Below are 21,929 nucleotides of genomic sequence, written 5' to 3'. Positions count from 1 at the left end.
ATTAAAGAGAAGCAGGAGGTGAAGCACACACCCTGTCACAACCCCAGTCCAAGGTGGTCATCGCACTTGCAGCACAGACAGCTCTAATCACTTGACCTGTTTCTCTGTACCAGAAACTGCTTGCATGCATTTCTCCAGCTGAAAACTACCTTGAAACTAGAAATTATGTCCTCTCCTCTCTCCTCTCCTCTCTTTTTCCTTTTCCCTTTTCTAAAAATACCCATGCAATCTGTGAGAATTTAAAGCCTTTGGTCAGTTAGACTTAATGTAAAACCATCATTATATTACAACTACATGCAATTTGCCCAAAAAGATCACACTAAAACTGGAACCATTAATTTAACAGTTCAGTGATCTTGTAGTTATATATACATGTGGTTGAAAATCTGTGCTTGGAAAATGAACAGAGATCTTCATGCAGTAGGAAATTTTGACCTGGCCAGGATACTCCAGGTTATAAAATGCTTTCCTGCAGCTCTGACTCTGGCTCCATCTAGTGATTCTATCTATAATTAAAGCAGAAGTCCAACCTGCCCCCTGAGCACCTATGATTCCAAAAGAGAGTATAAGTCTTTTACCAGCATTAAGCAGTGGATCTTGAAAATTAGGTTTTGAGTCACAATATATTTGTCTGGACAATACAAGCATTGCTTGTCCTTGCATAGATCTCAAGTGAAATTTAGCACAATGAGCTGGGTATGGACAGGAAGCTGTACAGCCCCATGATTTTGAAAAATGCCCCATGTTTACATCCCACTTTCTCACCTCTCACCTGCTTTCAGTTTAAAATGGCTGGAAAAATAAAACATCAGATTCTTAGTTTTTCCCTAATGTTCTATTCAGACAGAAGAGTAAAAGCTGATGGACTACAGTCTATTACAAATATCCAAGATGCCTGGGAATCTGTAAAATTAAATTTAATTTTGTCTTCAAATCATCAACTTCCCTGCAGAATTATTGTTACTTGTGTTGGGGAGAGAATGTCTGACCTTGACTTATACTAGGTTCAGCTGAACAAATGGTGTGGATCTGCTCTTTTTTTTATTCTGTCCACAGAATTAGGCAGCTGCAAGATCACTTTGCCTTCCAGACCCGTGAATAAACTAATACTCTGACATGCATTGCTGCTTCTATTACACAATGTCACCTCAGGGCAGAAAACAGATTACGTGACAGGATGGTGGTGGTATTGGATTTCCACAAAAATTATTTAGTAATAAACTACTTTGTAATTATTAAAAGCTAAAAAATCTTAAAAGTATTTTGTAATAATGAGGCTGTAAACAGCCTCACAATTAACAGAGGAGGTATGTCACTGGACTGGAGATACTCTTACTGTAATTTTGAAGTGATCTGGCTGAGTGCTCCTGTAAACTCAAGTCTGAAAGCTTTGGCACTGCATATTTTTAGACTAACAAGTGTTGTCTGCCATACTTAAGAGAAGATGGTTTATTATTACTTACAGTTTGGGCATCTGCTTTTTCTTGGGAAATTCTTCTTGTACCTTTTGCACATGAGTAACCAAACTGTACTGAATTCAGCTAAAAAATGTTTAATTATCTACTAGAAGATCTGGAAGATCATACATTCCACTTCTGGAAAGCATACAGACATAGTGTCTTTACTCAGTATCTCTCCAGTACAAAGGGTACAGGTCTCAGACATACAAACTGACCTGAGCATCCCCTAAAGTTCCACCTCTTCAATTATAACTGCAAGAAGCGGTTGTGTTCTTCAGACATAACCTTTTTTTTTTGAAAAGGATCTTAATGTTTACTGTGGTGTTATCTGACTCCTGGATTAAGGACTAAGCATTTCAGGGGCCTTTATGTAACAGCTTCACATACGTTTTTGAGATTTCCACCATTTTGAAATGACAGTGTTGTGGCTCTTTTAACAGGTCTACACAGCCTATCTATTTGATTCATACATGTTACCCATTTTCAGTTTTGTGGCTGAGCCTTCAAGAACATAATGGCTCCTGGATCCTTATCAATTCTGATGACATGGGTACTTTCAAACTTTCATTGTTGTTTAACTCATGTATGCTGCTTGTTTTTTCAGTGATTAGTTTCCTTTGTAATTTTCCCTGAAATATTCCCTGAAATGCGTGAACTTTTTGACTTAACTACATATAATAAGAAAGGAACAAGCAACATTAATCAGAGGAAAGAAACTTTAGAAATGAACATCACTCCAAGAGAAATGTGCAAAACCCTCCAGAATTCTACGTAGACATGGTTGAATTGCAATTATTAAAATTTAAAAAATACCTTGCTAAGCAACTTTTTATAGGTTATTGAGTCACAGGGAAAAAAAAAAAAAAAAGAAATACTGTCCCAAGATAATACTGTCTAGTTTTAGTCTTCTAAAGATTACCTGCCCAATAAACAGCAAAACTTAAAACTTCCAGTCTTGCTTTTGGGTTTGTTACAGGCAGAACCAGGGGCAGGAAACAAGAATTAACACTTGAAGAAAAAAAAGGTGAGAAAAGATATAAAAAGAGCTGCAAAGAAAATGCTCTGTAAAAAAGGAATCTCACAGCTACCATTATGTCTGGCAACAGTTTCTCTTTAAGTACATTGCTAGTATATGTACAGTGTACAATATATAAGTACGGTGATAGTATATTCATCTGTCATTTGCACAGAGAGCAGTCTAAGCATCTTTGAACAATGATTTAAGAGTTGCTTTTATTAGACAAGATCTACTTGACATTGGTTTAGATCTACTGTCTACTATAAGATCTACTATCATCTGGTTTAGATCAGTGAAATATTATGTGTTTGCTCATATATGAAACTAATTCTACTGCAAAGCTTATTTTTTGAACACAGGAATGAATACTTAAATTTAAAATATTAAGTGTTCAAAGTAAAGCTTTACTGTCTCAGCAGAGTTAAGTGTCTCAGAATTACCCTGAAAAAATCAGAAATAATAAATTTTGTTGCTGATGAACTTTTTTTTTCTTTTTCTTTATTACAAGATTTGTAAAGAATACAATTTACTTTGGCTGGATTTTCTCTTCTGCCAATATTTCTACTGAGGAATACACACAGACATTCTGCAGTGACTGTGATTACTTCCAACAGCATCTCCAGACTTAAAGAATTCTGAACTGTGGGGCTTGGCAACTAGAGAACTGGAAAATACTATTTTATAAAGTTAATGTAGTACTGATACAATAAAATGAGGAATGAGGCTTTCATTGAGGTCAATATTGTGGACAAGAAGAGCAGATTATTATACAAGATACTGAGGTGAACCAGTGCAGGGGTATATGCAGTACAGTATTTTTTGAGTTTACAGAAGACAGTAAGCTGTCAGTGGCTACTGATCACATATGCACCTCTATGATTTACAGCCGGTGCTGATTTATCTGCTTGGCACTATACAGGACATTTTACCAAAAGTAACTCTTACCTGAATATAACGACAATGTTAGTACAGTTTTGTATTGTGAAAATTTAGGATCTGACCTCATCATACCACAGTTTAATGGCATCAGCAACACTGCATGCTTCATGACTTCCAACCCAAATATTCTCTTCAACAGATGTGAAATTAGGATGGCATTGACGTTTCTTACTTAAGCATATGTTATGTTCAAAAATGCATTTATTTGTCTGTGCCCTTGCAGTATGTGCCAAAGCTGCATCCTAAGTCTGCAAAACATGCAAGGTGAAATAGTTGCATAATGTTAAGTTACGACCAGGTCTTAAACAATCGGATAAAAGCAGTCAGCAGTAACGCACATACACTGGAGTTTGATAAATGCTTTCCCTTATTTAGGCAAGTACCTGTGTTTAATTTTAATTGACTTTTCCTGTTGCAGCACAAAAATATGAACTAATTTCATTGCACAAGTTTTTCCTCCTTTCACTGTTGAAAATTAACTTCATAAGAGCACCTGCTAGCAACTGAAAATATGTTTGAAAGGCACTTTTATCTTCAGGTAAGGAATTACTGTCACGCTAATTAAACATGAACCTTTGGTTTTGTTTTTTGTTGTTGAACAGGTCATCAAGGATTTCTATTTGATTAATAGAAATTAATTCAGAGTAAAAATACACAGATACTATAGATTCGACTGTATATGTATAAATATTGTATATTTATATATATACACATTATGTATTGTATAAATATATGTATAAATATTTTAAGTATTTTTAAGTGAGTCTCTGAAAATGAATAAATATTTGGTCCTCCTATGGTAAAGCTTTAAATACACATCACAACATTTTGCAAAGGTGCTTCATGAGGTAAACATGCCAACACTTGGCCAGTAACTCATTCTGCTGCCTCCTTCTTTTTTGCAGCTTCTGATTCTGGAACGTGAATGATTTTTGGTATTTGTCTTCCAGTCATGACTGTTTTTCAGCAAGTTTCTTCTACCATTAGAGTAGGTAAATTTATGTCTTAATAAAAGATGCTATGGTTTATTGCCTGTGTTTACCAGTGTTTGTATGCTTCAGTTTACTCTTAGTTTCTTTGTGGATATTACAATTAACTCCACTGGCTGCTGATAATCTTTTCTCCCCAAGGCCTTTAGTTTTTGCTCACCATATTTCTACATGCATACTTGTAGTCATAACTTTTTTCTGTTTTTCCTGTTCCTGAGTATTAAAACTGGGTGTGGTGTTTTTTACGAACTTCCTCACTTCTTAAGTCATACCTCCATATCTGCCAATCCGACCCCATCGAAGCAAAGGGCAAACTTAGCCATCAGTATCCGAGTACATGCATGTTCAGGGTGCTCATCCTTCAGCTGCCCGTTGCTCATAACATGTTTCTCTTGTGGTGGAAGAGGACTAAACATCAAACGTCTGCTTTTTCTGTATCTTCTTCACTTCTGTTTAACCCCTTCTCAGGAAAAAGAATTTGCTAGTGCAATTTGTTTCATCTGCGACAAGCAAAGATTCATCCTCGCCACCAGAAATCCCGTCAGCCTCAATACTGCAGTTCATATCCTTGCTTTTGTTGGGGAGCCCGACTCTTCTGGAGCAGCCCTGCCGCTGGACGTTCGCTTGTTCCGAAGCAGAAATTCCCTGGCGGAATGTGGGCATGTTCGGCTGCACGGCCCCGGGGAGCCGCCGGGGGGCGCTGTGGCGGCTGTCCCGGGCGCCGGGAGGGGCTGGGCCGCAGGAAGGCGGCGGGAGGCGGCCATGGTGCTGTCGGCGGTGCAGCAGGTGGTGGTCTCGGCCGTGCTGGTGCTCTGCGTCTTCGTCGTCATGCCCAGGATGTTCGGGGGAGGAGGCGGCGGGCGGCCGGGCCGGTCTCCGCGGGCCGGCAGGGCCGGGCCGGGCCACTACGATCCCCGGCAGCACGGCAGAGGTAGGAGCCGCCGCCGTGCCCGGGGCCGCGCCGCGGTCGGGGCTCCGTGCAGGAGCCGCCCCGGTCTCGGACGGCTAGAAGGGAACTCCGGGAACCGAGGGGGCTGTGCTCTCGTCCGGCGGGAGGCGCCGGGGGTTGTACACGGCCTGTGGACGGGGAGGCCTGGTCAGACAGCTCCGAGCTGGCCTGTGTGCGCCTTAAGCGCCACCCACCCACCTCCTGTGGTCTGCTTTTCTGCTTTATCACTGCCTTGATTTTCGTCTGTGCTGTCTCAAGAAAACTACTTTTAAATGCAGGAAACACCCAGTAACGGGAAGTGTGTAGTATGGGGGCACTATGACGACCGATGGGGAGCTGGGAGGTTTCACAGGGAAAAACTCCCTTCCCGTATTAGAGGTGCAGTAAGGAAGCCAGGTGTTACTGTTAGTAAAATACATGCACAGTCATATAAAATCTGTCCAGCTCTGATTGAAAACAATCCTTAAAAAAAAGGCAACACTTCAAAAGCCTGTGATTCTGCTGATGTATTAGCCCAGCACTGAGTAAAATAAATTTCGGACAGATCTCCTATTCTCACCTGTCTGGGTTGTTCTTTTCTTCTGTTTGGCTAGTAGTTCACTTTGCTGTTTCTTCTGTGGAATAAACTTGTCGCAAGGCACTGGACTCCATTAGTATTCAACATTACTCCTCAGTGCCCACAAAGTGTTTCCCTTGCCACTTTCATTTATATGACTTAGTAGAATTTTTTTTTAATCTGTTATATTAGGTATTTTACTAATGCTTCTCTTTTACATTAAAACCAAACAGAACTTAGGGGAAAAAAATGAGTGGAAATTTATAACTTTCCTGGCTAACTCATTTTAGGCAATTCTAAACACTGTTCAAGTTCTCTTATCACAAAATACCGACTTAGGTTATCAGAATTAGATTAGTTTTTTTCTCTTGTAGTTGGCAGAAGCTGTAGCCTAATAGTTGTTTCACTGGTAGGTATAACTTAATTTTTTTCTTTGCCTGATTGTGGCTGTATTTTGTACACCTGAATTCTGTTACTGTAAGTTCTTGAAATACAGTATTAATTGACAAGTGATTTGCACAATGGTCTTTTGTTTGGGAGTTTTTATAGAATGTGAATCTTGTTAAACCCATATTCTGTTTAATTTGAAAGTGTAAGTCTAGGCAGTCAGTTGAGACATCAGTGTAAAATTTCACAATCTCTCAAACACCTGCTGTCTCTGCAAGCATCTGCATTCTTCAGCTGATAGTACTGTTTCTTATGTGCATGTCCCATGAACCCTTGATTTCACTACCAAATAACCTAATGCATAAGCTAAACGATGACGCTGACTGTGCTTTCATCTGCTCCTTGTTCTGGCAGGCAAATTACGTGCAAAAATACTTCAAACTTCCAAGGCTGCATGTCTTTACTATTGTGTAATCTTTTCATTTTGATTTGCAGAGGTACAGTACTTCTGAGCCTGTGGGAATATCCATGTAACGCTGAATTTATTGTCAAAATAGCGAAAGTAGCAACACAGCATGTGTATTTCAACAAAATAGGTTTTTTTCTGCAAGAAGACAATTCAGTTTGTAAACAACTCCTTTCTTTTGTTATGCAGGAAAAATAGTAATTTCTGTTTTCAGCATTATGGGTAGTTTCTCTGAATTTGCTTTACTTTCAAGGCTCAAATTGTTTCTGTTTTACATCTACCTTTCTGTGGTTTGCTGAAGGTTTGCCAACGTTGCTGTGAGGGAAAAAGTTTAGAACTTTTATATTATAGAAACCAAGCTTGGTTTGAGAGTCTTTGCTATCTAGATTCAACTGTGCATCCTGTTAATGTAAGAGTGATTTTTAATTTTTTTATTTGGAGGGCAGCAGGGCTGCCCACTCTATCTTAGAAGAGTGATGAACAAAGACAATTACACAAGAAGAAAACAATTTAATTGCAGTTGTGGACTCTTAATTTCCTTTCTTACTTTGTTTTTTCTCTCAATTTTTAAGGTAGTCCTCAGACAGTTTATCAAGTTCATCGGAATCCAGGAAATTCTGACAGTAATACTTACCAGAGTATTCAACAGATGAGAAATGCAATGGAGAAAGAGATAAAAAGTGAGAGAACAAGAGGAAATGGTAGAGAGTTAGCATTCACCCTCATGCCATTGTACGCTCTTGGAGTGGGAATGTTTGCAGCATACAAACTTCTTAAGGTAAGCCATAGGAAAAGCATTAAATTATTGAAATTAGAAGGAAATGTAACTGCTTGACTTGCTTGACTTGCTTGTTTGTTTTTTCAATTCCGAGACCATGTATATGGGTGTCAGAAAGCCATTTCTTGCTCTGTTTGACTTTGAATGTGAAGTCCAAAGTTAAAATTTTAGTGCATCTAATTCTTACTTATGAAGGCTTCTGACTTACCTGTTTTTAGACACTTGAAGAAGTGAGAATCTTACCCACCGTGCAGCCTCAAATAAGAATCTGAGAGCCTAAACAGTGCTGCTACCTGAGGCTGTAACTTAAGCCTCATCAGTACTTCACTTCCTTTTCACTCTTCATAATGAGATTTAGTATGGGAAGGAGGTGGACAATTCCTGCAGAACAATAGTCTTAGATTAGCAGTTAGAATAGTGACTAGACTCAGCCTTTTCTTTGGACTTCTCATTTGATCATGCATCTGCAGTGTACGTTTTATTCATGTAATGAGATGCCCTTTCTACCATTTGTAAATTAAAAAGGAGAACACATGATGAGTCATTTTTTAAAAAAATCGGTCTTGATATGTATTATTTATAGGAAGAGATACTACAGCAGTTGCAATACTGAGAGTGCACCTGGAATATTGTTGCTTGCCTTCAGGGGAAATAAAAATGAACAGGAATAGGACTGGAGATGGCATCTTCATTTCCGTAGTCAATTTCTTATTTCACATATGAGAAAAATACCACAGCTTAGCAAAATGAGTGTAGAGGATGCCCGGTTTAATATTTTAAAATTATGAAAATCTAATTTTGAGTGGTTACAACTCTTTACACTTGGGCTTGTGGGATTAAAACGTAAATATTTTTATAATAATGTGTTTATTTTCATAAGAAAGAAGTTTATCTCCTAGTTGATGGTAGGAGACTGGATCCAGTAACCTAGAAGATTTTTTCTGTTCCTTTGGGAAAACTGAAGTTGAAATACCAACTGCTTTCTTTTAAAGCTTTTGCCAGTCATGATGTCACTGCATAAAATCAGAAGTGTTAGTTTAAGACAGGAAGCAGACATAACAGAAGAAAAGTTTCATTACTGGAGTACATTTTTGTGATTGCTGTTTATTTTTAAATGCATTTTTGTTCTTAATACACAAATAGTGATGAAGTCTTTTAACACTGTATTTATTAAAGATGAAGTCACATGAAGAAAGTCACTCCAAAAAGGAAAAAAGTACAGAAGACAAGGCAAAGGAAACAGGTAAGATACCCATTCAGAATGCATATTTTCATATGCTTATTTCCTGCTGTAACAAAGCTACGTTTTTGTTGATGCAGTCCAGATGAATAAGAACAATCTTTTAAGTTACTAAAGAGCAGTTAGCAACCTACAAAAAACCACTTTGTTATTCTGTATATTTGAAACACTTGTTTGAGGTTTGTTTAAATACTGCAGATGGTAATACTCTTTGAAACAGCTATACTAATATAGTATGATTCTCTGCCTTTTAATATCTGATATTTTTCTCACTTAAGATCTGTTAGGTTTTATTTAGTTTAAATAAAGTTACAATTATGTTCAGATTAGTACAGTATTTAAAAAGAATATAATCATCTGGTTTAGAATTGAACTGTGGTGATAGTAGTACAGCATGACTAAACAATTATAAATTGAGATTGTTTGATTTCTAGGCCAAATTAGAAATGTGTGAAAAACAGTAAATGTTTATAAGAAGAGACAGAATAAATTATACCATCTTTTACTTCATGATGCAAGTTATTGTTGACTGTTTCACTCTAATCTGCATGTGCAGAGACAAGAAGTATTTTTTTTTTTTTTGGAGAAAAATTTACAGCACATCAAAGTTCAGCTGTTTTCATATGTTTGCCCCCTTTGTACAGACCCATTTTTAGTGAATTAAACAACTATCAGCCTCTTTCAGTGTCTCTGTCCACCAGGTCTTTAATCAGGTTCAGCGGTGATTTGTTACACTGCCTACTTAGCATTCTTGTGTGTTGGATTCTTCTTTCTTCAAAGTTCAGTAGAGCTTTAGGAGAAGTTACTCCTCTTGATTCTAGTGCATTAAGCGTTAAATATATTTGTGAGGTGTCAGTGGAGAACTTCATGACACTGTATTAAACTATAAATACAGTATTTACACCTCAGGAAATCTTGGAACTACATAGTTTTTGTGACTGGGAAGATGAGCTTCACATTCTCATTCAGTTTCTATAAAGGTGTCCTCTGTTTGGGGACTATTGGAGATAGGTTATTGGGTGGGAAGGATTTTGCTCACACATAGTAAGGCTTCTGTTCTTACCCCCACCACTCCCTTTTAACATTCTAGAATTTTATAGCTAAAAGAAACTTTCTGTTTTTGAATCTGCCCATCCAAAATAGTAGTTTATATCCTGGTATTGTAAACACATTTCTAACAAAGTTCTCTCTCCTGCTCCCCTCTTTCTGTTTTTTCTCCTCTCCCCGCCTCCCTTCTTTTTTTTTTAAATTTTTTTCTTTTTGTCTTTTTTATTAGAACATCAGCTTTTAGAACTGGAGCGGCATCTAGCACAGACAGAGAAAATGTTAAATTCTTTATTGACTCAGTTGGATCCACTTTCAAACTGGTGAGTGTTTCTGAAACTTCTCAGTTAGTGTTGCTTACTGTAAATTGAAATTTGCCAAAATGTTAACAAAGTTCTCAAAATGATCCATATCTATATATGGTAAGGAACAGTTTTTAGGAACCTTCTTTAATTAACTACTGCTTCTGTAGCCTTTTGCAGTTAATACCTCTTCTGCAGTTTGCGATCTTTTCTCCAGACACCTCCTATCTCTTGTTCACAATGATGCAGAAGTTCAGACTTCCAATTGTGTTACTGTGGCTTAATGAGTTAAACTTTAATATTGACCAAGGAGACTAATACTGAAAATATACTTAACCTCAGTAGCATTTGAAAGTCATTATGAGAATTACATTTCTGGTAGCAGAATGAGCAGAATGATGCAAGTAGAAGAAAAAAAGTAGTTATCAAGGTATAGCTTCTTATTTTTGTGTTTTGAAATGAACCTGTAAAGTGTTTGTGTATTTCAGTGAAATATAACTTCTCTGTTGTAGTGTGACAAGGGAATCAGTACTATATACTCCTTGTAGTTTTAGAGAAGTTCCTTTCTTAAGAAACTAGAGTCTTACTCATCTACTAGAAATAAAAATATGCATGCAATCCATTTTACGGACTGACATCCTTCATGAAACCCAGCTTAAAACATGCAGAATTTCATGATTGTTCCTTTAGTGTACTTCCAAACTTAATATGTGCTGAAAATGTTAAGCAGCAAATCAACTGACCAATTTGCCTAACAAATTTCTAGTAGTGATGGCCAGGAGAGTAAAGAAAGTCTGAATTAAATAAGAAGAGCCTCTAAACTGAAAAGTTCTGTATTAGGCATTGTTGTACTAAAATTAAAATTACTTTGGTTAATTGTTTCTTTCAGTAATCTTTACTCAACCTTGGCCATTGGGGCTCCAGTGTTAGAATTGAGGGACTAGATTATTCAGTGGGTGTATGTGATGGGCTCCCCACTTCTCAAGAAACAGTTCTTCAAAGAAAGCTTGACCTAAACATGCCACAAAGTTAACTAGGGTATTTATCCATGGAAGGAAGTATTTCAATCTTGTGCATTTTTATCAAGCACTCACTTCCAAGATAATCTTTCAGCTGTTAACATTTGTATTTTTTTCTAGTGTTAATGCTTTAGCATGTGAACAGAAAGATGAAATAATGACACAGCTCCAATCAATTAGACGACTGATGAAAGAAAGTGGATTGGATAAATCAGAAGACAAGATGAAAGGTACTTTGATTTTCAGATGGGTAGATAACTTAAGTATTTTGTATTCTAAAAGACTAAATAGATCTTACTATAATACTGTTCAGCTCCTGCACCTTAGGTGATTTGTGTGGAATTAGTTATTATTCTGGAGGAGTACCATTCTTCCTGTTTGAGGTAAATCCAATTTCAAATTTTTGATACATTATGATTTTCTTAAGAATCGGTGCTAAAAGACATTGAACTGGGATGGACCATACAGTCACATTCTCCTCTGTTAAAACAGGCTTTTTGAATGTCAGTTCCTAAGCAGTCTGTTAGTATTGGACTAACTTTAGTGTAAGGATTCCCAAATGGGGACCTCTGAGGCTGTGGGTAATGCTTGCATAGAACACTAAACAGCAAATTGTATATTAGTTTCAACTGAAGACTTCCAAGAGCTGCATAGTAACCCAAGTGAAAAAATGTTAAGAATGGTTCACTAGAAATTTGGGCAATTTTTGCATTATTTGAGTCTTAATAAAAGAGAAAAAAACAAATAGAAAAAATATTCTACTTCTAAACTGACCCTGAAATTTAGAGCCATTTAAGTAAAGATTAATTTTGATTATTTTTTGTGTATTCTAAGATCTTGGCCACATTTGTAATGAGAAACTTGAAGATCTCATTCAGTCATTTGCTGAACATTCTCAAGAGAAAGAAATGGACAACGGAGAAGATGATTGTTATAAAGATTTGCTTGAGGATTATAATAATGATTACAAAATAGAAGAGCATGAATTACATGATGAATGTGAAATACATCAGTTGGAGCCAGATGTCGTAGAAGACCAAGAAATGATAAGCAAAGATGCTGTTGAATCAGAAGAGATGGGACTGAGGAGACGCAATAGATATGAATGGAATCTGCACATGTAAAACTTTAAAAAGCTTTTGCTTTATTTTATAACGTTATATGCACTTTAAACTGTTTTAAATCAACTTACATGCACTGCTACATGCTTTAAAAAGAGCGGTGAAGTACTGCCTGTGCTCATATCTATTACAATTCTGTAACTGACTTCAGTGGCAGCAGAATTTTACTCAGGATGTTTACATACTTTTTTCTATTTATTTTTCCCTATCAGAATATTTCTGTAATCTGTATATAATGCACTGTAATTACATCTGATGGTTCAGTGAAATATTAGAACGTCTTTTAATTGAGACTATAGAGATGTTTCATAAATGTTTTATAACTAGTAAGCATGATGCCACTTGAACTGTGACTTTCTTGAGTTCATTAAAGAGCATGCACTGATGAATTTAGCTCTTTGTGGAAAACATTTCTTTGGGATGGTACAGAAAGTATGGGTTAAGTCTTTGAGATCAATTCATAGTTAAGCTTATTTGGAGAGAGAAATTTAGCTATGGACACTATGTGAAAATAATTATGTCTGAGTTTGCAGTCTCCTCAGTAATTATGTGTAGTTTTGTATGTCAATTTAAACCCTAATGAATTACACTGGATCACTTAATTTCTTCCGTACCTGTCACTGGTTAAACTCAGCAGCTGTCTAATAACTGATTAACCCATTAGTACTACATCACTGTTTCACGCTTATTTTAACACAATAGAATATTGCCTTTTGATTCGTTACAGTACAATTTTTCTTACATCAGAATTAACAGATGTATGGCTATGTATCATTCAAGAACTGTGGGTTTGGGGGTTTCCTTTTTCAGTATATTACGACAACTAGAGCACGGCCTTTTTAGGTCCGTGGTAAGAAAAACATTTGCTTTCCTTTGCCAGAATCATCTTTATCCATACCTTCATTTTTTACTGTTTTTTTGTTCACTTAACACACAAGCCTATGGTACTGCCAGCCTTTAATGACAGGCATTGCCTTAGAGGTACGTTTGACAGTACAAAGCTATTAAATTTTCTGTGTTATAATTGCATAGCTTTTAAGTAGGCCAGTTATAATGCCTGAACTCTTTTGCCATCCTTATTCTTACAGGAAGATAGCATGTGGATTTGTTTTTCTGGAGGAAATGTACTGTACTTAAAGGGAGTAAATCCATTACTGTGTCACTCAGTGGAATGGAATGAATTGTTCATTCTGGTGTATAAACATGGTATGTCTTTGGTTCTAAAACTGGATCACACAGGCTTGGAAGTAGCAGCACTAGAAATACATCATTAACATCCGTGTGCTAGTAGTTTTGTGGTGAGATTTTGCCTAACTTTGGAAAACTGATTGAGTACAAAGCCAGGGTTTCTTAAGAGGGGACAGATTCTTCCCCAACACAGAGCGGATGAATCAGTAGTAGTACTTGGACACAACTGAATTTTTAAAAACACCTGATACTGGTCTGGTCATTCAGGACAACTGGAACTGTTTGAAAAAGTCATTGTTGCATACCAGCTTTTCTCTGAGATGCCTAATAAAGTGAACTGAAATTAATTTCAAAGCCATTGATCGAGGGGAATGAGGGAATGGGAGCCAGGCTTGCTGCGCTGCCGAAGTGTTTGCAGGATGCAGGTCAATGCTGCTGCCTTCCAGGCGCTGTGCCGGTGTCCTTTCCCGCAGGGGTTCCCCGCCCGCGGCAGTGACCGAATCGTCGCTGTCGTGGCTTTCACCTCCCCTATTCTCGGGATGCTGCTGATGCTTGGAGCCCTTATCCGAAAAGGTTTGGGCTACTTTGGGGTCATCGCTGTATTTCGGACCCAGGGCTACAAACATGCACCGGGAGCCCTTTCGCTGCAATTTTGAAGTCTCCGCTTCGGCTGCCGGGGTTTGTGAAAGGCGAGACTCCGTGCGGTGTGTAAGCGCCCGGCTTTTCCGGCGGGGCTGCGGGGGCCGCCGGGGCAGTGCGGGCAGGGAGGGCCGGGCACGCAGCCGTGTCCCGGGCAGCGTGTTTCCGCAGGAGCAGTGGGGAATCCCGCTTCCCCATTCCGACGATGTGCCCCCGAAGCGTGGCAGGGATTGCCCCCGCCCCCGGCGGCAGGTGGGGCGCGGGCACCCTGGAGACGCGCGGGGGCCGGGCCCGCTCGGCCGGCCGTGCGCGGTGGGACCGCTCCGGGGAGACGCAGCCCGGCGGGAGCCCCGCGCCTCTCCTGGGAAAGCGCATCGTTTCCGTGGAGCCGCCGAGCCCATGGTGTTTATTTCGCCTCTTAGAGCGGTCTTGTTTGTGATAAAAGTTACTTCAGCGTGTGAACCATTAGGTACAACTCTCCCCTCTGTGCCTTCAGGAGGGAGGATGTTCCCTTTCAGGGGAGCCTGCGGGCCGTGCGAGGGCGTCCCGGGGGGGAGAGCGGCCGTGCCCACCCGAGCAGGCCTTGCGGCCGTGCCGCCGCTCCCTAAAGGAGCGGGCGCTTGGGGATTGAAACACTTTATGTAGTTAGAAATGCGGTCATCTGCTGTGGGAGGTGGTTTGGCAAAGGAGCGTCCGATTGCTGGGAACTAAATGGTGGGCTTCAGGTTCAAAAGGGGCTGGGTGGAAGGAGAAGCCCGGAGAGCAGGAGATGGTACGAAGATGAAGTGTCACTCTGCAGCTCTCGGAGGCTGGCTGTGTGTCGGGAGTGCCCTTGCGTCTTCATGAAATCACCTGTTCACGGAGCGTGGCGAGGAGGAGAGCCAGCAGCTGTAAGTGAAGAGTACAAAAGGTTTGATGTTTCGAAGGGGTAGCAAATCAGTAATGCTCGTATGAGAGGGTATCAAGAAGTTGTAAGGGAAAGAGGGAGTTAAGATTGAGACAAAGACGTAAATTTGAACAGGAATCTTGTTAAGCATTAGTAAGAAAAGACTGAAATTAAGAAGTGGTGAAGAAGGGAAGCCAGCAACATTTCATAGCTTGCTGACAATACCCAAATTCTTGCTAATGCAATAACATAGTTTTTTTCCAGAAGTACTTATATGAAAAAATATGCTTTTCTCAGTAGATTTTCTGTTTTTCAGTTTGTTCTGAAAGCTGTCATTGAACTTGCATGGATTTGGAAGTGAAAGGAATTGCTGCTTCCCTTCGAAGGCAGGCTGAGCTGTCGTGGAGGGGAAAGAAATGTCAGGTATGCTAATGCAAGGCTTGTGGTTGTTTTCTGTCCTTGCTTTGAGATTTTTAACAAATATTTTAGTCATACTTCAGAAGATTATTAGTTTGAGGTTATAATCCATTCTGTAGAGAAGAAAACTTTTAAAGAAATTTTTGTCAGAAAGGGATAGTTTAATATGGCAACTTCTCAAATGAAGGTGAGAAATTCCGATAAGAACAGTTGTCCTAAAATAACTGATACTTTAAGTAGTTAATTGGGATGTAGAGATTTTAAGAATGAACTTGCAATTAAGAGCAATAGAGGCTTGAACCCATACTGTGTGCTGTCTCAGGCTGTTGGTGAAATTGGTAACAGGTGTATCTGCTTTTGTTTTGCAAGACAGCAGGAAAGTAAAGCAACCCCAAAACCATAATTTGAAAAGGCATGGTTTCAGACTGACAAGTAAAATGAATCAGTGCTCTGCATTCAGAATGAAGGGGCATTTTGTTTTCTGGGTGTTCCTAATATGCTTTGAGGTAAGGCAGGTGTGCAACCTCTGCAAGATCCCTATAGCAGAAACTTTCAGGTTAACTTTTGAAAGTCAGTCCTAATAGGATCTTGGATTCTGAGGGCCATTGCTTTTCTTATAGCTAAGGTAAATATTAATATTGTTATTAACAGTTGATTTTTCTCACTATGTACTTTATGTCTATGAACTTAAGTTAATTGCTAATCCTCCCTCAGCCCCCATGCACCTATTTAACTTCCTTATTGGTTGGATTACCCCATCAGGAATTCTTGGAGTTTGACTGCTAAGTTGCTGTTTTTTCACTTTTGCTTGGAATGAAAAAGGACCTTTTGTAAATGTTATCAATTTTTTAATGTTAACTTTTAACCAGGTTTTTGAAATCTGAATACCTATGTACAACGAGAACATTTGGGGCATTTAGCGTAGGTTGTAAAAGAAAAGAAAAGACAAAAAAAAAGAAATTTTTCTCTAATCTCTCATCCCTTTTCTTTCTTCTTTCTCGTGCAAGTAAGTTTACAAACGTAGACTCCCTATTCCGTTTGATTCTGGGTAGTTTGAAAAAATTAATCTTGAATTAAAGTTAGATTGAAACTGTGTGTTTCACCCCTGTCTTCAGGATGATTTTTGTTTACTTTCTTCCTGATTTGATGACTCCTGGAAAAGGAATTACGTTAAGGCTATAACATCTAGATTGTTGTCTGTTCTTTAACTCATCACAGTTGTGATGGTACAGAAAAAATACAAACTTGAGATTTAATGCATTGCATTTAGTCATAAGAATGAAGACTAAGTTGTGTTTGACCCCTTCACGGTTTTACGTACATGACCACAGGGTGGCAGTGTCATTACGTGCGACCTTACTGCAGAGACACTTTTAAACCTGAATACGCTGAATAATGTTTTGAAGGCACTTGAGTAGTGTTGCTGAACTTCTTTTTCGGGAGCAGGCCACAGGGGTGTGTGGAAAGAATGGAGTTACAGTTTTGTGAGTTATGTGGCTGCTCTCAAATCGTGAAAGATATTTAGGCATCACTGGGAAATAGCATGTCTGCTCAGTTCAGGTTGTGATGTTGAGATCTCTGAGCTCAGAGGTGTGAAAAGAGATCTTGGCCCTGGTTTTGAACATTCCTAAACCACATTTTTTTTCACATTGGGAGGCCTGTTTGGGGAGTTGTTACTGTGTGCTTGCCACTGTCAAGCAGCCTTCCCTGGGGATTTGCTGTGAGTTGTTTTCAGGAAGCCATAGGGGGGAAGGTAGATGAAGCTTTGGCTCGAGTCTTTTTTTCTTACCGTGTTTTTTCTCAGTTGAGTTTGGATATCTGTGAGGTACACAGCAAAATAAACAGTGTGAGCTGCCTAGTCATCATCATGTACTTCTATACTAAAGCTGAGATGAAACAGTTACACCAAATATCAGGGGTTCTTTGGTGTCCGAGCTAGCTCCTTGTGAGCCAGCTGGTGGTTGGTATTGTAGTTTTGGTTTAAGAGTAGGTTCCCAGGCAACAAGGACAATGTGACCTAAAGCCAGCCCCATGAGCAATGATGGTACAAAGTCTCAGGAACATGGATTATTTTTAATGTATTATTAATAGCTGGTGTATCTGAATTCTTAATGTCTGGGAATCTTTCTGTCATGATGAATATTCAGTCTTTCAGTCTGATGATCTGTAAGAATCAGCTTTCAATGAGTTCTTTCTCGTTCGTAGCAACTTTATCAAACATGTTGGACAGATAGTTAGAGCCATTGGTTTTAAATATTCAAGGGGAAATTAAAAGAGAGAACTATATATTTTAATCCTTATCCCCTAGATATGTAATCGTGTCATTCTTCTAGGGCTGGAGACCAGATACACGGGCTAGTCACAGTCCCCGCCCACCAGAGTAAGTCTGCTTCTATTTCTGATCCCTTTGTTTAATTGTGCATTATTAACTCACTGCATTTGCATTTTTATTGGTGTGCAACTCACTGTTCCTTGAAATTTGTCATCATAGGTTTGTTTTCTGTGATTTGTTTTTGGAGTAGAATATTTGATACATTCTTTACATTGGAATTAAGTTGATTTATTTTTGGTTGAGCTTAACAGTGGAATTGTAATCACAGAATCACAGAATGGGTAAGGTTTGAAGAGACTACAGTGAATCCAACCCACTGTTCTTTCTGGCCCAACCTCTCTGCTCAAGCAGGGTCATCCTGGAGCACATGACACGGGACTATGTCCAGATGGTTATGGAATATCTCCAGTGAGGGAGACTCCACAACCTCTCAGGGTACTCTGCTACTGAGGAAGAGAAGAAACTTAGTGGCCAGTTGCTGAGCTGAAGCTGAAGGGGCTAATAGGGATTTGCTCTGCAGGCCATATCCAGTTGCAGGGAAATTTTTGTGAAAGAGATAATAATAACTAATAGGTAGTTTGCTTTTACTGTAATTAAAAATAAGAGATCATATTGCTGTTAAAATCATTTTAACTTTCTGCAGGGTGCCATGCCTAGATCTAGGAAAGCTGGGAGATTCTGATGAAGAGGTAATTATAAATTAATTCTGTGCTGCATAGTTTTTAGAATTCATGTGTTGCAGGAGTTTGTAAAAATACCGCTCTGAATGTAAACAATTATGATTGCTTGTCATTTTTTTCCTGTAATTTTAGGATGGGGACTCTTACATACCATACAGTGGAAGCTGTCCTCATACATGCCAGCTAGATTCATCTTCAGATTGGAGAACGTCATTACAGACGCCATGTGCACAGCATCAACATGTCAGTCTGTCACTACAAATATCTTTATAATATGCCCCTTTAGTACTAATTTAGAAAACCCTACATACCTTTTTTAATACAAGTTCTCTCTTTTTTTACTTCTGGTTAAACTCATATCTCCAGCTACTATTCGTCAAAAATATTTTTGGCAGAGTACTTCTTAATGAAAAGCCTCTAGGATATTTCAAAAAACTATTTTCTTATATACCTTAGCTTTTCTTTGTTGGCTGATACACTTAACCTTTTGTTGTAATTATTTTTTAAGAGATGTATGAATAGCTATTTTTATGAACAATTTGTCAAAGGAACTGAAGTATATAATACTTTTCAGATAGTAGGTAATTTTGGTTTATCTTTTCAAACAAAGTGGAACTTTAAAATAAAGATAAGATTGGTAGCAGTCTGTAAGTGTATGATTGAAGACAAAACCCATGTTTACAAGTACTGAGTATTACTTCTATGGGAGAATAATTACTTCTGGTGAAAAGAAAACTTTTGGAGTTACTTGCAGACATTGCATAGGATTTTTCTTAAGGCTGTTGTCTAAACCAGAACTGTGACATAAACTTTGGAATTATGTTCAATTTGTCATAGCTCTTTTATTTGTTACAATTTCTGATCATATTAGCATTTTTTCCCCTGCATATCTAAGAAACTTAATCACCACTAATCTTAAGTTCTTTATAAGGAAAATCAGTAGTCCAGATGCTAACATTTTGGTTTATACTACAGTAAAGCATTGTTCAGGATCAATATCTGCTGTAACAATTTGAAGAATTAATCTGATTACTCAGTTATTACAGTTCCCTGAACGAAGGAAAAATTTTCATTTGAACTCTTACATTTAAATTTGAAAAAACGAATATGACAGGTTTTTATTTGATAACGATACATATTAATTTGTTTTTGCTTAAACAGGTGTCCAGACAATTTTGTCATAACAACGTGGAGGTAAAGTAGCTGAAAAAATATAGACTTTCAGAAAACATTAGCAGTTCAGTACTATGGTATATGCTCTGAAAATGTAGTATGTTTTAATGTCTTTTATGTGACAGGAACTAGCTTATTGGAGAAACTTTTTAATCTGCAGTCAGTATTTTGAGTGTTTCATATGTGATAACTAGAGGGAAAATGCTGAAGTATTACAAACAGTACTCTGCTTGTATATACTTTCTGCTATATTCAAGAGATTTGATACATAGAACTTTAATTCTGAAAGAATGCTACTTACATGGTTATTTTTTGTCATAATCATGCACCATAGATAATCATGGCAAAAGTCTCACAAGTAGTAATATGTTTTTGATTTGAGTGTGTCATGGTTTAACCCCAGCCAGCAACTAAGTGCCACTCGCTCACTGCCCCACCAGTGGGACTGGGGAGAGATTGGAAAAGTGAAAAAACACTCCTGGGTTGAGATAAAGACAGTTGAATATGGAACTCAAAGGCACAAAACCAAGCCACAGCAAGGAATTAATTCACTGCTTCCCATGGGCAGGCAGGTGTTCAGCCATCTCGAGGAGAGCAGGTCCCCATCACACGTGACAGTCACTTGGGAAGACAAACACCATTGCTCCAAACATCCCCCCCTTCCTCCTTCTACCTATTTTGTATGCTGAGCATGATGTCATATGATACGGAATATCCCTATGGTCAGTTGGGGTCAGCTCCCATCTGTGTCCCCTCCCAATTTCCCATGCACCCCCAGCCTCCTTACTGGTGTGGTGGTACAAGAAGCAGAAAGGGCCTTGGCTCTGTGTAAGCACTGCTCAGCAATAACAAAAACATCTCTGCATTAGTGTTCAGCATAAATTCAAAGCATAGTTCCATACTAGCCACTGTGAAGACAATTAACTCTGCCTCAACCAAAACCAGCACAGGATACAGGAAATAACAATTTTCTCTCTTTTTGGAAGAATTAAAAAATATACCTATTAAAAATCCATTATTTTAAAAATATTTAACATATGTAAGCCTAAGAAATATTCTAATGAGTGTTTTTTTTAAAACCCGGAAGTGTAACTAGAGGGGAAAACTAATTTTGAATTAATTTGTACATAACCTGCGCCCCTTCAAACAAATAATATAGTTACGTGCAAGGCTAGACTCCAGATTGGCTGGAGTTTAGTGTGAATCTGCCAAGATCGCAATTTTGTATCTTTCCTTGTAAAGCCAAATAGCTTCTCAACTTGAAAAAAAAAATTGTATTTAAATAAAAACTCAAATGGCTAAGTGTTTTTTGGTCCTTTTTAAATAATGGACTAAAAATGCATTACTTTGTAGAATATGTGCCCAACATAGGTATTTATGCGTGTCTTAAGATGTAACTGTAACCATGGAACTATGTTTTCCTCTGTACTGCATTGTAATGTGCAGTGCAAACATACTTGAGTTGCTATAGGCTTTTTAGGTCTGGATACTTAAAATTTCACTGCTTGCTTTACCATTTTTTTTTTTTTTAAATTTCATACATACAGTTCTGTCTAGCTGTAGGAGTGCTAATGGAATGTTGGCATGACTTTGTCTGTTTCTCAAGGTCTTTCTCCCTTTCTTTTCTGCTTTCCTGTATCTCTTTTTGCTTTCTTTCTGCCTTCATTTGGTCTTAAATACTGAGTGCTCAGTGTGCTGGAATGTATCTTCTGTTCACTTACCCTTTTTTGCACTCTGTCTCTCTTTTTTTGCCTGACTTGCTCCCCACTTCTGTTTTGTTGAGAAGATTTTCAAGCTGTTCTAGAATACTTTAATGTATTCCTCTGAGCAGCCTTTATTTCTGCATTGCTTGCTTCTGGGGCCCTGACTGAAGTTTCCTTTAGCAAGATACATTCCAGCTTCTTCAACAATTGTGTATGTAAACCTTCCCAAAATAGGTCACTTTTGGAAGAATAATTTAAATATAGTCTTACCATTTAGGAATTAACCAGTTAAAGGATGTGAATCCTCTCTTGAAAAGAGAAAGTTGGCCTTTCAAAAACATAAATCTTTTGGGGTTTTGAGAAATGGCTTTCTAGAGCAGGACTGTTACACTGCTGTTGTGAGTCAATTAGAGATGCTAGATACGGTCACCTTATTTCTGTTGGCACTGAAGGAATATAACTTAAACACTGAAGGTGTTAATTATCGAGGGAGAGAAAAAAGAATGATGTCTTGGCCTTCTGACACTGCTGCTGTTTCTATTTATCCCAGCCTCCATTGTGTGGAGCCCTGAAATGATCGTAAAGGTACTTAGCCTTTTCAGCTGCTCTTGTTCCAGGGAACAAAGTCCCTGTGCTCATACTC

The 21,929-nt window shown here is 38.4% G+C and overlaps 2 protein-coding genes across 7 annotated transcripts in view; both read left to right on the top strand.

Moving 5' to 3' along the window:
- Nucleotides 1-4,354: 4,354 nt before the first annotated feature.
- CCDC107 (coiled-coil domain containing 107) lies at nucleotides 4,355-12,661 on the top strand. Of its 2 annotated transcripts, XM_050324466.1 has the most exons (7): nucleotides 4,355-4,405; nucleotides 4,875-5,337; nucleotides 7,337-7,542; nucleotides 8,719-8,785; nucleotides 10,059-10,149; nucleotides 11,268-11,377; nucleotides 11,982-12,661. In XM_050324466.1, the coding sequence occupies exons 1-7, from the start codon at nucleotides 4,370-4,372 to the stop codon at nucleotides 12,269-12,271; spliced, it is 1,263 nt and encodes a 420-aa protein (XP_050180423.1). In that variant the 5' UTR covers nucleotides 4,355-4,369; the 3' UTR covers nucleotides 12,272-12,661. The 2 variants fall into 2 exon arrangements, with proteins under 2 accessions (XP_050180423.1, XP_050180422.1); XM_050324465.1 differs by lacking the exon at nucleotides 4,355-4,405 and having other exon boundaries at nucleotides 4,463-5,337.
- Nucleotides 12,662-14,439: 1,778 nt separating this feature from the next.
- CAPS2 (calcyphosine 2) overlaps nucleotides 14,440-21,929 on the top strand; it is a 33,078-nt gene continuing 25,588 nt past the window's right edge. For 3 of the 5 annotated variants that reach the window (XM_050324460.1, XM_050324457.1, XM_050324461.1), the window contains exons 1-6: nucleotides 14,440-14,564; nucleotides 15,298-15,404; nucleotides 17,732-17,778; nucleotides 18,374-18,419; nucleotides 18,543-18,653; nucleotides 19,572-19,604. In XM_050324460.1, the coding sequence (XP_050180417.1) occupies nucleotides 15,327-15,404; nucleotides 17,732-17,778; nucleotides 18,374-18,419; nucleotides 18,543-18,653; nucleotides 19,572-19,604 (315 nt within the window). In that variant the 5' untranslated portion in view covers nucleotides 14,440-14,564; nucleotides 15,298-15,326. Of the gene's footprint in view, nucleotides 14,565-14,820; nucleotides 14,986-15,297; nucleotides 15,405-17,731; nucleotides 17,779-18,373; nucleotides 18,420-18,542; nucleotides 18,654-19,571; nucleotides 19,605-21,929 lie in introns of all 5 variants that reach the window. The other 2 variants (XM_050324458.1, XM_050324459.1) reach the window with 2 other exon arrangements.

This window comes from Myiozetetes cayanensis, unplaced genomic scaffold, assembly GCF_022539395.1.
Source record: "Myiozetetes cayanensis isolate MyiCay16 unplaced genomic scaffold, myiCay2020 scf3, whole genome shotgun sequence".
Classification (NCBI taxonomy): domain Eukaryota; kingdom Metazoa; phylum Chordata; class Aves; order Passeriformes; family Tyrannidae; genus Myiozetetes; species Myiozetetes cayanensis.
Note: the sequence above shows the minus strand (reverse complement) of the source record. Positions and strands in the feature narration are given on the sequence as shown.

Bases quoted from the DNA above. Each gene is read 5' to 3' on its own strand.
- CCDC107 (XM_050324465.1), top strand. From the start codon at position 4,578: ATGCATACTTGTAGTCATAACTTTTTTCTGTTTTTCCTGTTCCTGAGT. The intron at 7,543-8,718 runs GTAAGCCATAGG...TATTTATTAAAG, and splicing joins CAGCATACAAACTTCTTAAG to ATGAAGTCACATGAAGAAAG. The intron at 8,786-10,058 runs GTAAGATACCCA...CTTTTTTATTAG, and splicing joins AGACAAGGCAAAGGAAACAG to AACATCAGCTTTTAGAACTG.